The sequence below is a fragment of the Vanacampus margaritifer genome, chromosome 6 (genome assembly GCF_051991255.1).
Source record: "Vanacampus margaritifer isolate UIUO_Vmar chromosome 6, RoL_Vmar_1.0, whole genome shotgun sequence".
Classification (NCBI taxonomy): domain Eukaryota; kingdom Metazoa; phylum Chordata; class Actinopteri; order Syngnathiformes; family Syngnathidae; genus Vanacampus; species Vanacampus margaritifer.
In genome coordinates, this window is record NC_135437.1 from 10365249 (window position 1) to 10380291 (window position 15043).

General features: G+C 42.1%; 1 protein-coding gene across 4 annotated transcripts in view; it reads left to right on the top strand.

Annotated features, from left to right (window-relative positions):
- The window catches only part of cecr2 (CECR2 histone acetyl-lysine reader), a 33879-nt gene that overhangs the window by 4474 nt on the left and 14362 nt on the right, over nucleotides 1-15043 (top strand). The window contains exons 2-8 of one of the 4 annotated variants that reach the window (XM_077567253.1): nucleotides 3952-4046; nucleotides 8172-8355; nucleotides 10695-10822; nucleotides 10966-11049; nucleotides 12287-12345; nucleotides 12453-12613; nucleotides 14844-14930. In XM_077567253.1, the coding sequence (XP_077423379.1) occupies nucleotides 3952-4046; nucleotides 8172-8355; nucleotides 10695-10822; nucleotides 10966-11049; nucleotides 12287-12345; nucleotides 12453-12613; nucleotides 14844-14930 (798 nt within the window). Of the gene's footprint in view, nucleotides 1-3951; nucleotides 4047-8171; nucleotides 8356-9813; nucleotides 9876-10694; nucleotides 10823-10965; nucleotides 11050-12286; nucleotides 12346-12452; nucleotides 12614-14843; nucleotides 14931-15043 lie in introns of those variants that run through there. The other 3 variants (XM_077567256.1, XM_077567254.1, XM_077567255.1) reach the window with 3 other exon arrangements.

Genomic DNA, 15043 nt, shown 5'->3' on the forward strand with positions numbered 1-15043 from the left:
TATAAACACAATAAAGGATCGCCGGTTTGTGTCCTGCAAAGGAAGATGATGCACCGACTCTTGACCTTAACTTGAATATTGGCTGCATGTAAACAGTGTTTGAAACACCCCTGAAAGATCAACGGGGAAGGGGTGGGGGGGGCTTTGTAAAAGGCTGCAGCCCCTCCCCCAGCTGTGACTGACAAGTGAGGGCAGCAATACATGCATCAGATGGGGGAGGCATAGAGGCACATACACTAGGGTCCGTCTCAGCCAGCTCCATTGTCGCAGCTCCCCATGGTTCCTTCTCCCTGTCTCCAGTCAGGGCGCGACTTCCTTCAACGTTGCAAAGACACTCGTCTTTGAGACCGGTTGTAAAGCAGAGATAAGAGGGAAGTCATGCGAATGCAACCAAACCAGGTGTTAATCTGTAAGGGAGGCCTGTGAAATTTAACATGGAAGTTAAATGCAATTAGTATACATAGGCAACTGTGTGCATGCTATGTCTATGGACACCTAATAAATATGGTATTTAATTTTACATAATCATGCTTTCACTTCAGCTTGGTTGGTGAGGTCTGCTCACTAAGATCATGACATCTGTATATCATCGGCGATAGGTGGTCGCTACAGTGCATTAAAGTGGTTCTCAACCTCTATCCATCCTGTTTTCCATGTCTCCCACAAGCAACACAGGTGTTTCAAACGATTAGCTAATCAGCAAGCTCTGCATGAAGCCTGATGACGATCCTCAGCTGTGTTGGCTGAGAAGAGATGGAAAACAGGCTGGATAGGGGTACTCGAGGACTGGGTCTGAGAACCACTGCATTAAATAACCATAAACTCCTGATGGCTGCATAATTGACTACGTTTACATGCAGTCAATATTCGGGTTAAGGTAAGAATTACGGTTTCTGAAACAATCGAGGTAACACATTTACATGCGTGGCGGATATCGCCGCTATTTTCTCCTCCTGACCGTGACACTTTTTCAAACTGCCCGCGTGTGGAGGACACGACTAGTCTTGTTTGTTTGTTCTCACCTCACCGACATGTAGGAACGGTCCCACTCTTTCTCTCTCTCTCTGTCGCTCTTTCTTTCTCTCTCTGTCGCTCTTTCGTTCTCTCTCTCTCACCCTGTTTCGCTCTCTCTCTCATCGTAGAAATTGTAATCCCTCGAAGTAATCCCCATTTTTAATCAATGTACCTGTAATCTGATTAGATGTTTTTCCCTGTAACTGTAATGGTATTCAGTTACATTTTTTGGGGGTAATCTGACTGCATAACGGCGGTACATGTATTCCGTTACTCCCCAAGCCTGACTACCGATACCAGGTATTTGTGCCAATACCAGTCTTATTTTAAGGTATCGGTACTCGCGGCGGTGACGATACCATTATGGGCCGCCCTCCTGCAGCCATTTTATGATCAGGGACTAGAAATGAGAAATTATATGAATGCCATTTTTTAACATTTTTTACAATCATTAAAAATTCATCCTCTAGCACATAATGAAATTGTAAATATAGTTCAGCGTTATTGTAAAACACTATTATGTTCATTCTATATACTGTGTTTTTATGACTTTGGCGTTAGTTGGCGCGCGCCACCTCTGTCTTGCAACCAGGAAATGGCTGTGTGCAATGGTTGCTCCATGATCTGTTTCTTCTTCGGTACATTAAAGTAAAGGGGGGGGGGGGGGTGTTGGCGCGGGGGCAGGGTGGAAGCTGTTTCTTCTTCGGTTGTTGCTTCAGGTCTTTCCAGTGAACTGCTGTTGATATAGCGCCTCCATAATGGCGCAACACTGCAACTGCAGTTAAAATGCATTGCTGCCGAGCTCAATCAACACAGCTGGAGCACTGTGTTGAGCAACATCAGTGGCTCAGGCTGGAGGTGGCAAGCAAATTAGGTGGAGGTGGCCGCCTCAGAATTTTTTTACACAGGAAAAACCCTGAATTTGTTGATTTGTTGAAAATTCTGGAAGTCCAGCAGATTTTGGTAACATGCATTTTAAACCATTGTCAAATATCAAAATAATATTTTGTTATTCTGAAACCGCAGATCAACACATTCATTTTTGACCTAATCTGTGTGGGTGGGGCGGGGGACAAAAATCACATAGATGGATGTAGTAACACCTGTCAAAATGTAATCTGTGTATCTATTCTTTGTTTCCTTTGCACCAGTACAATGAAGGTGAAAGGACTAAATTGGAAAATTAAGACCCACTTTCAACTGTGCCAGATCTTTCGTCAGGGCCAAGCTGACAATCATTCCTCATCCCTCTACTACAATGTGTCACTACCGATGCCACTAAAAATTGAATCATGATGTGATTAATCAATGGATTAATTGATTACAAACAGATTAGTTCGTGACAGCCTTTTTGCATGCATGTTTGTCATGCACTTCCATGTGGGAGTGGAGGCTTTTTCAGGTGATGATTCTTGCAGGAACCATGTGTGAACAGAAAGGGATGTGGTGTGGGAGAAATCAAAGCACAGTAATGGAGGAGACCTTACTCAACAAACAGGCATCCCTTCCCCCTCCCGCTATCCCTTCACACTCCTCCAACTCTTAGTGCTATGAACCCCAGTTGAGTTGTCAACAGCAGTGACATGGAAACTGTCTGCTGTGAGGGTAACCAGAGAGGCCAACCCCCAATACTACTGGCTTTGTGGATGTGCTACAGCTTTGAGGCTGCTAATACAAATGCTCCTTCAGTGCCTATTGCATGCTCTCCCACTTGCCATTACCCGGACGTAAACACCAAAAAGTCTTGTTTTTTTCTGTCTAGAAATAGGCACACACTCGCTGCACAACACACAAATTCTAAAACCTTATTTTCCTGTTCCTTTGATACAGGAAGAACACATCATATTTTTTTTAACTGGAGGTGAGGGATGGTGCCAGGGTACACCCTCATGTAGCAAACCCATGTTAACTGTCTTGAATATGCTTTGACTGAGTTTCTTTTGAGATAGGAGTACAGTATAGTACTTCTTTTTTTTTTTTATCCTCACAAATGTGTTCATTTCATTTTTGCACCAGTCAGTTTAAGATTAACAGTGTCGCAAACGTCCTGTTTGGGCTTCCATAGTTGGCTTTACATGTTTTGTTGTAGGGTAGAATAGATATAGCTCTTAGCCCAATTAAACCCTCCAGCAAGCATGTTGTGACATCCAACCATGAACCATTGGTTGTTTGTACTTGATGCCTATTGTAACGTTGGCGTACATTTGCTCGTCGAGTAATTACTAGGGTGTTGCTTCACGCCACTCCACATCTGAGTTTAGAGGATGTATTCTTCCTCCTCCTCTTAGGAAAAAAACAAACAAAGCTTGAACATTGCTAGAGAGGAGGAAATATTTTCAGAGTGACTTGTTCTTTAACAACCAAAGGATACAAAAGAGCCCATATGCGGCACACCTTTTGGCATTAGTCTTGTCACAACTTTCAGTGTTTGTGCATCTGTTGATATGAATAGCTTGGTCTTGCTTGTAGTAGTCAATGTGACAGCTTAACGCGTAATTTGTATGCTGTATAAATAAACAATTGACCCGGCTCCAATATCTTTGAGTCCCATTGATCATTAATGTGCAGTAGAGAGGGACTGATGCGTTTGATCAGTAAAATTCCAGGTGATTATTATTGTTTTAAATTCAAAAGGCCTAATATTGGCAGGCATTTTAGGGCCCATTTGTCACAACTTGGTAAATTTCATATTTTCATCCCCCACAAATCTATTCTATTTGTCAGTCCACAGGCGCATGGGTAGTATTTTTTACAAATGATTGATGATTGAGCCAATTTAAAGTGTTGATGATGCAATGTTAATGGTTGAACAACCATGCAGTTTTGGGGGTCTCCTGAAAAAGGGGATTCCACCCGACGCCAGCGATTTAAAAACAGAGCTTTTTTTGTGTGGTTTTACAATGGATTGCTAATTGTATGTTTTTGCTGTGTGTCAAGGAATTGGAGAAAGCTCTTTCAGAGCAGGACTTGAACTTCCTCGGGGACCTTATTGCTTGTCTGCTGCAGGGATGTTACCAGCGCACTGACATTACGTAAGTTACGATCAGTGATGGCGGTAGCGGCTGCCATTTTGAGTGATTAGTCATTTAAAGCGTTACTAAATGGGTGGTTCTCAGAAAACATGGTCTGCTGATAGCTGGGAATCATGATCCAGTTCGAGAGTCAATAGCCATCAATGGATATATTTTTACATGCATTGCATGCACTTTATATTTCTCGTGTATTCTTTCATGTGAGTTGGCCCTTGGCCAGGAGTGGTTCCCCACATAAATTGATGCAGTGTCTTTGGGAAAATTACATCATATACTTATAGGAATTATAGAAATAGCATATACAGGTAGTCCTCTAGTTACGAACATCGGATTTATGAACATTCGCAAATACGAACAAAGGCTGACATATGTCTATAAAGTTTGCGTGCAAGTTAATATTAAAGTGCGCCCACATTATGGTACAGTATTGTACTATAGTGCCCCTCTCTCCTGGAGGATATTCATGAAAAGCAACACATTCAAGTGTTAATCCCTCGATGGAGTTTCCATTTTTAATACTGTCAGCTCAAAATTGGCAAGAAGCATAGTGGTATCAGCTGACTGATAAACAGGCAAGAATAAGCCAGTTTCTCCACCCAGGCAACCAGTAACAGTAGGACAACCTGCTTTATTGGACTGGACAGGCGCTGGCATCCTGGGGATGGCTGCTCACTACTGGCCTTTCACAGGGCTGCCTTTTTCATCTGCACGCGTTAAACGCTCTGCCGGAGCGGGGGAAGGTGGGAGGGAGGCTTTTGGCGAGAACAAGGCGCAGAAAGGAAGAGCGAGATGGGCTGAGTGAGGAGGGGAACCTACAGCTGTGTGAAAAGTGCACACTGCTCTTTCAAGATACACATTTTTTTCTGGTCCTCTTTCTCTACATTGCATTGATGGCTCACCCTCACCCCAAGGCCTTGTTCTCTTCTTCTGAGTTGGAACTAAAAGGTAACGATTAATCGGCTATGCTCCAAGTGACTAGCTACGTCCCATGGCTGAGCCAGAGACGTCGCAAGCCGGCTGACATACCCAAAGTGTGATTAGCTGCATTGACTGGTGAATTGCACAACACATTGACCATTGACACGTCATTGTTTGCCGTTTGTCGCCGTGGCGAGGGTGTGTGCACTGCAACGGGCGCCAGGCGGCGATTAATATTCATCGACTGGGGTGACAGGCCACTGACCGGAAAATGGACTGGCCATTTGGGAAACTTCTGAAATTCCTGATGGCCAGTCCATCCCACTCCCATGTGTCAGGTATCTGGTCGTCACTTTCATTACCAATTTCTCCACTTAACTCTTTCACTGCCACTGACGTTTAAAGACGTCAAGTAAAAACCTACGCTTCACTGCCAATGACGTCAAAAGACGTCATCCAATGATTTTTTTTTTTTTTTTGAAACGGGTAGAGGAAACCCTTCCGCATGTCTGATGAAAGTTTCAAGTCTGTCTGTTGTGCCTAATGACTATTTTTGGCCCCTAGAGGGCAGCGATGACTCTCTTTTGACACGATCGGGTGGGCGTCAGTAGAGGCGGAGCTAGAGCGTCGAGCAGGAGATGAGAATGGAAGACAAAGGAAAAATGGCGGCCGGTCGCGAGGAGCTCACACCCGAGACGTTTTTTTCAAAGACCAAAAGCATCGCTGAAAAAGCACATTGTTGACGATGATCATCATAGATGATGAAGATGAGGGTGACTCCGTGGTTGGAAAGCATTGACGCGGCAGTAGAAGACGTTAGATGGAGCTAGATGGAGGAGGGAACGGGCAATGGCGAGCGTTTGCAAGCAGCTCTACACTTACAAGACGAAAGGCATCGACCAACGCTAAAATAGTGCATTGATGACGACGGTGATTATCCTCGATGATGATGAAGGTGAATCCGAGCTTGACGGCGAAATTGGAACCGCTGACGCGGCGGCTATGACGGTGTCGTAACGCGGAGCGCAACCGAGCACGCACAGGCGGACGTTCGATCGGACGACGGAGAGTGCACCGAGTCCAATGCATATTCATCGGAGGAAGTGTGTACAGTCTGCTACTTGCTTTTTATTCCCCAGAAAAAAAGGCCGTCAAGAAAGTGTAACGTTTGCACGCAAAACGGACCAATGTGAAAGTGAAAGTAAACTGTGTGCGAGTCCTGGCGTCTCCTTGTACGCAGGAGAGCGTTACAAAAAGAAAAACTGTATTTGAAACATCCACATAATTGTAAATAGTACCACAGTTGCACACAGTAAATAGTTTGCGAAATTGTTTTGTCAAATTGTTACACTGTTGAATGGAAATAAACGCATTTTGCAATCAAAAAACACTTTTTCATTGTTGGTGAAAGCGTTTTACAGAAGTAAAGCACTATTTAGGTGTTTGTGGCATCATTCATGGACAAAAAGAAGTGTAGAATTCACTAGAGTGCATGAAATAACATCGTTTCACAAAAAGCTCTTTTTCTCCGTTTTTTGTTTCAAAAGAGAGAATTTCGGTGAAAGTAACCATTTTCTATTGTTGATTACTGAAGAACGGAATAAGGTAGAAACAAACTTTTTTTTTCTGATGAAAGCTGAGAGTCCAATCTTTCATTTGGTAGTATGTGTGTTTCCATAGTCCAAACACAACATTTTCTGTGGACCTTGAAAGATCACTCAAAATGCTTAAATCGGCTGGCAGTGGGGACAACCCGTTTCTGAAAACGTCTGGCAGTGAAAGAGTTAATAACGATCGACCGACTTTTCATTTCTAAATGATCAACTTTTTTTCTTTTCTTTTTAACTTTACACACATTATTTTCCCATTTAGAAACATTAGTGAGATTTTAGACAAATATCTCCCCGTAGATTAAATATTAGGTACCCCCCCCCCCCCCCCTCCATTTTTAATGCTATGTTCACACCAAAAGCAAGGGGGAGCATTTCACCTCAGTTTACTCGCTAGCATTTCGGCGCGGGAGTTGTCAGACGCACCAGCTTAATTTGCGCACACTGGAGAGGGGGAGGCGTGTTGCTTGATGGACAACTACTGTACAGCACTTTAGCGGGTCGAGAAAAGAGAGTAGCGCCAAATACTTCCTCTTCTTTCCTGGGACTACTGCCAAGACACTTTTCTCCTGCAGTGCCTTTCTTTAAGGTACATGTCCCTCAAGCACTATCACTATTTTAGTGACAATCAGGCCTGTGCTAAATAGCTTTGGCTAATCCTATATGCACTATTGCGACCTTAGTACAGTTCAAAAGGTAGCAAATAAATACACTTACCACCAGTGTATGGTACTTCCTTGCATACCATTCATTCAGTGCCGGCTGGCTGTGTTGTAGCACTCCGGGCGACAACAGACAGGACCCTGTGTGTGACGTAGTCTATACCTGAAGCTGATTGGCTGACGCAAGACGGCGTGTGAAGAAAGCTCAATTATTTAAACTTTGGAGAAAAAGCTTAAATGCACGATTTCCGCAGCGCCACGTCCCACCGCTCCAAACGCGTCATCCGCGCCACCCGTCATCTGTAACTCTGTGACACGCTACCTGGAACAACTTAAAATAAAAGTGTTTCAATGCATTGCGCTCCACGTATTATTTACTAAGTCAAGGTTTATTTTGAAGTTGGCCTTCTCACCGCATTCGCAGCATGTTGCCAGACAATGTGTCAAATATTCTCCGCAATGTAAACTGTTAACTTCGCTGTAAAATTGGGAGATTGGCAGGAAAACTGACACGGTCAGGAGCCACGCAAGAGATAGGGTTGAAATTTGAGAGTCTCCCGCCTGACTCGGGACAGTTGGCATTGGCAAGTATGTAAATAAATGGCTAGTCAATGTTGTTAGTAGTCGACTATTCATGGCAGCCCTACCTGGGATGTCTGTGTACCTGAAACTGGGACTTGAACTGGAACACTGGGAAGTCTTTATCACAAAATGCTTGAAGGCTTTGAAAACGACATTTACCAAAGCAGCATTATGTCTGTGTTCTGTTCAAAGCAAGGCACCATTGGATTTGTTTTATGATCTGTGTTGTCCAACATCTGTGTAGAAATGTAAAAGGTCTTATTGGTGACGGAGCCTACTTTACACAGCAGTTGAGCAAGCACCTGCTGAGAAAAGAGTACTACAAATTGCCTACTTATAATTCAGCATTTTAGTCCCCAGGCATTCAGCAGATACCTGGATGACATCATCAGCTACAGGTGGGAGCTAGAAGAGGGGAAGCCCAACCCACTTCGTGAGAAGTCCTTTGAAAACTTGCCCACTCGCACTCAGGTTGAATTGCTGCACCGTCTCTGCGATTACCGTCTAGATGCTGCTGATGTCTTTGACCTACTGAAGGTACATCCCGACATGTTTCAGGATAAAGACCAACATTTCATTTTCACCCTCACAAAAATTACACTCAATCTGTTAATGCAATATGTTGTTGTAAGGTCTTAAAATGCCACGTTGTGCAGTTACATCAAACAGTCTGACAAGAAATAATCAATTTAACCATCTCACTGAACAGCGAAGGCTTGTAAGTGTTTATGAATGTAGAGAATGTTGGTTTTTCGTCTAGGTTCATTAAAGGTTGCAAAGTCGTTGGCTAGATGTTCGCAAACAGTTTTAATAGTCACAAACCGTTTTTTTTGTCGCTGAGATCAATTTGGAACATGTGTTCAAAAACTGCTTGCGAGTCCTTGCAACCGTTGCAACCTTTAACAAACCCTGATGGAAAAACCAACATTCGCTACGTCCGCAAACATTCTTAAACTAACTGTGTGTGATATTTAACCCATTAAGGCCTAAAGCACCTGGCAAAACATCCCTCTAAAACCTATGGGTGACTTTAGAATCACCCTCGAAAACCTGAAGTTTTCCAGAAAATTCAACAATATTGTCTATGCCTACTAAATAATTAATATCTCAGCTCCTTAAGCAGATATAAAAATTTGTTTTTATGTTTCAGAGCTTACACTTGTGGCGTTCACACAAACCTAAGTTATAAACCTTCAGTATTGAATTATTATTATTATTTTTTTAAATCAACAGTTTTTTTATCTTCAACAATGGAGCGCAGTTGTTATGACCTCTGGGAATCGAGCAATAATTTTTCGGCGTCCATTCCGTTACAAAGCCGTCAAAATTTTCAACATCCTCATTGTCTACAAACATATTTCTTAACAATATATCACTGTCGACTGGTTACACTAGTTTGAAGTCCTCCCGCGCCGTCGTCAATTGCGGCATTTATTTCATAACTTCCGCAAATCCTCATCAGCCATGAATGCTACGAAGCCCACGTCACTTTCATCAGCTAAGAGACCGAGAATTCAAAACAAAACAAAATGACGTATCCGCTCTCCCGGCTTTAAAGATAGAAGAGCGCTGCAGCACTCCCGCCTCTAGTGGTAGAAACGCAGTAATGCGCTCCCGGCCTTACAGCTGTTTAATGTAGAAATTTGCCCAAAAATATATTTTACAATAGCCTTTTTATTTGACTCAAATATCTTCTAATGAGCAGATTAGCTAGCACCTTAGCTTCTCCCAGTGGGTACTCCTGCAAGCCTCTGGCGAATAGTTTTCAGACTGGCTTTTAAAACCCGGGATTGACTTCCATTTTTTGTCTTTTAACTCGCTTTGTTTTTAGTGTAATGATATTTTAGTATCTTTTTATTTTATTTTATATTTATTTATTATTTTTTTTTATGTACAGCACTTTGGTGTCATTGTCTGTTGTTTTTTTAAACACGCTATATAAATTAAGTGGTATGATATGGATTTGTGTTCGAATTTCCCGCCCTCTGTCTGCAGATGTGATGGCATGGAGTAAGCCCTGGATGCAGAGCGCAGTTCGCGGTGTGCCTCAACATCAGGTGGAACTAAACGTTTGACTCGTTTGACGGATTTTTGACCTCGAAGCGCCTTCTTTCTTTCTTTGTTGTTAAACCTAACCCTAACCCTACCACATAACGATTACAGCATGTTTTGAGCACTACTGTATTGAACAACAAAAATTTAAAAGTGACCGAAACCTAAATACAAACCTCAACAGGCCAGGGATGCTGGGGGCATGTAGTACTGCACTTCTGTCTGCTCCTCTCGCCGTTTATGTAGCTCCGCCCCGGCTGACTGAGGCTTAAGTGTTTGTAATTTTCGATGCTCCATAATGTGTTAAAAAAAAAAAAACTTTACGTCATAAGACGGCGCATCATTAAATCTGCAAATTTTGTTGGGAAGAAAATTGTTTAAACCATTTTGAAAAATCTGTGTGAGCGGAGTCAAACGTTTAAGTCTACCCGACGTTGAGGCACGCCTCGAACTGCAATCTGCATCCAGGGCTACTAATTGCATGTGCACAGGGAGTGTGCCGTTACATTTTTCGGCCACACATGGCAGTAGGGATTCAAAATTCAATTAACTCCATTGAGCAGCTTTAATGGGGTAATGCCATCTAGTAATGAACTAATAATTCATTACATTGAAAAGCCCACTATTGATTTCAATAATATGCAGGAGTTAACTGAGTAGCACCAACAATTCTGTCCATGTGTGTAAATGCGTAGAAATTTACATACAAGGTCAAATCATTACATGTTAATTTTCCCTTTTATACCAGCCCCAAGTTCCTTATTGAAACTTATAGCATTATTTCTCCTTTATTATTAATGGTGTAATTTATGGTGTCCCATCAGGGTCTGGATTCAGACAGTCTCAGGGTAGAACCCCTTGGGCAAGATGGAAATGGAGCCCTCTACTGGTATTTTTATGGCACCCGTATGTACAAAGAAGAACTACTCACAAGGAAAGTGGAGAAAATCAGGTATATGCCTCTCCTTATTATCAAAAATAGGTCATTTGTTCACAAACATCCTATTAAAAGTAATGTTAAGTATTTGGTAATTGTTCATATTGGGAGCTTGGCATAAAAATAATTAAATTCGATTGATGCCACCTTCCTTACAGTGAAAATCCTGAGTTAACATTACCAGAGAAAAAGAAAAGAGGAAGACCACCAAAGAAAAAAAGAGTTCAAGATCCTGAGCTGAGGTGAATTTTTCATCTGATCTTCCTCAAAATCACACAGATGAAAAAACTGTCTGTTTAAACTAAAGCCACCCAAACATTGCTGTGTTGTCATATTTTTATGAGAATAACATGCAAACAATGACAGAAGGGGGAGGAATATGTAACTGAACTTCTGCCTAAGGAGACTGAGAGCAATTAATGGAATTTTTTTTCTCCCAAAAATGTAAGTCAGGTGTGTGTCCAATTACTGAGGAGCGGCTGCCTACTATAAAACACACCCGCAATAAGAATTGTTTCTTGATGAGAAGCATTGCCTGCTGTGCACCATGCCTCGCTCAAAAGAGCCCTCTGAAGACCTGCGATCAAGAAAAGTTGATTTGCATATGAGAGGTTACAGAACCTTCTCTAAAAGTTTTGATGTTCATCAATCCACATTTAGAGAAACTGTCTACAAACAGTGCATCTCTCCCAAAGAGTGGCCAAAATGATGAATGAAATTATGCCAAAAGTTCAGAGCGGAATACTCAGAGAGGTAACAAAGAACCCTAGAGTGTCTGCTGAAGACTTACGGAAATAGTCCAATATCTCTGTGCACACATAACACTGGCCAAATATGCTGTTCATGGGAGGACTTCACAAGGAAGCCACATCCCAGGAGTCGAACTACCACAGTTTTGTAAAGAAAAATGGTCAAAGATTGATCCTGATTTATGTGCCACACTGATCTGCAACTACAGGACGTGTCTGGTTGAAGTTATTGCGGCCAAAGAATGGTGGCGGGGTCAACCAGCTATAAAATGTGAAGGTTCAGTTACATATTCCTCCCCCTTCTGCTGTTGTTTATATGTAAACATCATTAAAAAATAACACATAAATGTCTGGGTGTTTTTAGTTTAAGCAGACACAATTTTTTTTATCTGTGTGATTTTGAAAAAGATTAGATCACATTTGGTGGTGATTTTATGCAGAAATGTGAGAAATTCAAAAAGCTTCAGATACTTTTTCAGGCCACTGTACCCTAGGGGTATGTAAACTTATGAGCACACTGTATGATGAGAAAAAGACTTAATTGCCCATAAAATCCAAAATACAGTGTTAATTGTTTTTGATATTTTCAGGGTTGAAGTTGACAATGAGTAAAGATGTGCATGCATAATGGTGGAAGGATGGTTTCGGTTTGATTCCTTTATGCTTTGTTTACTCCATAGCAGCAACACGCACGTCTGACATAAGTGTATAATATTGTATGTCTTTTTAGTGAGTCGGAAAGTGAAGAGAATACAGAAAATGGAATGGATTATATACCCCCTGCTAAAGGTGAAATATATATGCATGCAGTACATTAACAGCAATGTATTTGTTGTTTTTTGGTTTTAGCAACGCCTGTGTGGATCAGCTGCCTTTATGTTTTTTGCTTCCAATAGGTCGTCAGCGAGGCAGCTGGTCACTTGTGTGCGAAACAGAAGAACAGTGGGTTAACTTGGCACAAAGCATAAAGGACAAACTCTCTCCCCAAGATCGCCATCTCTACCGTGTCATCAGCCAGAATTTTTTGCCTGAGATACGCAGCATGATTGAACACAAGGTCAGATATCGAAAATTCAACACCATTAGTTCACAACTTCACATGACAGCATGTCATAAGGTCTGTACTCTGTAACATTGAATTGACAATTAAATACTCTCTGAATTTATGTACATATGTGAACAGAGTAATTTCCAAGAGAAATAATTGATTAAATTAGCATAATGTGTCAGTGGGTCTGTGGAACAGGTGGAATGGAGAGCTTTTTTTCTTTTTCAATGTAGCATTTCCACAGCTTATTTGAATGTATTACAACTATACAAATTCCACAAGCAATGAGCTCCAATTCCTGTAGTGCAGTGGTTCAACATCTACATAAGTGACTTGAATATGTCACCGAGATGGCGCCGATGCAAGTGGTTATAATAATAATAATAATAATGATACATTTTATTTGTAACGCACTTTATATTTCAACAATCTCAAAGTGCTACAGAGTAAAAAGCCTAGCACAAGGCTTTTGCAAAAGAAAAGTCTTAAGAGCCCGTTAGTAAACGTAAATAGTCTGTGGAGCCCTCAGGCGGGCGGGAAAATCTTTCCACAGCCTGGGAGCCACCGAGAAGAAGGCCCGATCGCCCAAAGTGCGGAGGCTTCGTGAGGAGGTCTTCGGTATGAGGACTTCTTTGAGATATTGTGGGGCATGACTGTGAATGCACTGATGTGTGAGGAGGGAAACATTGTATTCAATTCTGAGAGAGCCAATGCAGGGATTTCAGGATGGGGGTGATGTGGTCAAGCTTGTGCACCTCCATCAGGATCCTGGCAGCGCAGTTCTGGATTTATTTCAGTTTCTGGATGAATCCCGATAAGGAGTGCATTGCAATAGTCTAGCCTGGCGGAGGTAAAAGTGTGGACGAGCTTCTCTGAATCTGCCAGGGACCGTGTACGACGATTACCTCGATGATGCGCTCTAGTATTGTCTTTGTCCTTTTCGTTCATTTCTGGCAACCCTACACCGCTTATTTACACAAGAGAATACTTGCTAAGCATTTGGGAGACTATACTTGCATATTGAATAAATGGCTTTAGTATGTTTTTTAACTCAAGAAACCCTCAACCAAAGGCACGTTCTTAAAGAGGCCCTTGAAAGTCTGTCTGTATTGAGACACTCTTTGCAGCTCTTGTCAAATTTAATTTGAGAAGCGGGACAAACTTGTCAACTCACAAGCCAGTCAAGACTATGATTTCCTATGAAGTGCACTTTCAGACATCTAAAAGCTGTGTATGTGCAGGTGGAGGAGAGCAAAATGAGAGCGGGGCAAAAAAAGAAGTGTGTGGGAGTACATGACAGAAAAGGGAAGCAAAAACAAAAATAAAAGTAGTTGTTTCACGTCTGCTCTATGTCTACAAGTAAAGCATCGGACATGCCACATAACAAAAAATGTCTAACACCAGTCTAGAAGTAGTTGAACGCTAACGTCATTCCTTTATTTGTGTAGCACCTTTCACACTTCAAAAGAAACACAGTGCTTCACAAAACAAATGAGAAAAAACACAAACACATTGCTTCCCACCCACCCGCAGTGTATGGACCCCTGGGATAACCGACAGCAGTGTGTTAAAGTAGGTGCATTTTAAAAGATCATGAAATGCAGAGGATTGCTGTACAGAGTGAACTGAAGAAGATGTACATGTATATACTACATGTATAGCAAACATTGACTGTTTTATCCATTCAAGACCTGTATGGCCTCCATTGTAACCACTTAGAGCGGTTGAGAGGATCCCACAGCACAACAAAGCTGTCATTCAAGAGGCTTCATCTAGCCTCAAAGTGAGGCCTGACTGCTGTCACTGAGCCTTAATTGACTGGTGACAGCAGCTCAAGGCACATGGAGGGATACTGTATTTGACAAGTTTGCATCGGATCACATGAGAATAATTGTCCAAGTCTGTAAAAACACAAGGAATTTGTCTCTGGTAGTATGAGCTACACTAGTATTGGAAGGGTACCATTTTGAACTCTAGTACCAATCGTTGGGTTGCTTGTCTCAGACGATCTTGAAGGTGAACATTCTAGATGTGAAGGTCCTTGCCTACTGTGGTTGCATGTGGTCTGCGTTTGTGAGGCCGGTTTGCTGTTATTAGAAATGCCTGGCGGGCCGCTGGCCTTATGAAATGCTATGGGAAACTGAATCAATAACATACAAATCTGTTCCTTTAATCCCAAATTCATAATTATGCATTAAACAGATAAAGTGCAGTCTTGAACTTTTAACTGTTATTTCAGGAGCGTGAGCAGAAACAGAAGCTTGAGGATCCAACTCCATTCTGTGCATTACAGCGTTTCTCAGCATTCATAAACCAAGAGGAAAAGGCATGTGTGGCATTTCTCTCTCGTTCCTGCAGCAGTTGTGGAGTGGTATAGTTTTGTTGAGCTGTTGTAATTCTTTTGTGCCTGCTGTCCACTTGTGAATAGAGCAACCATGT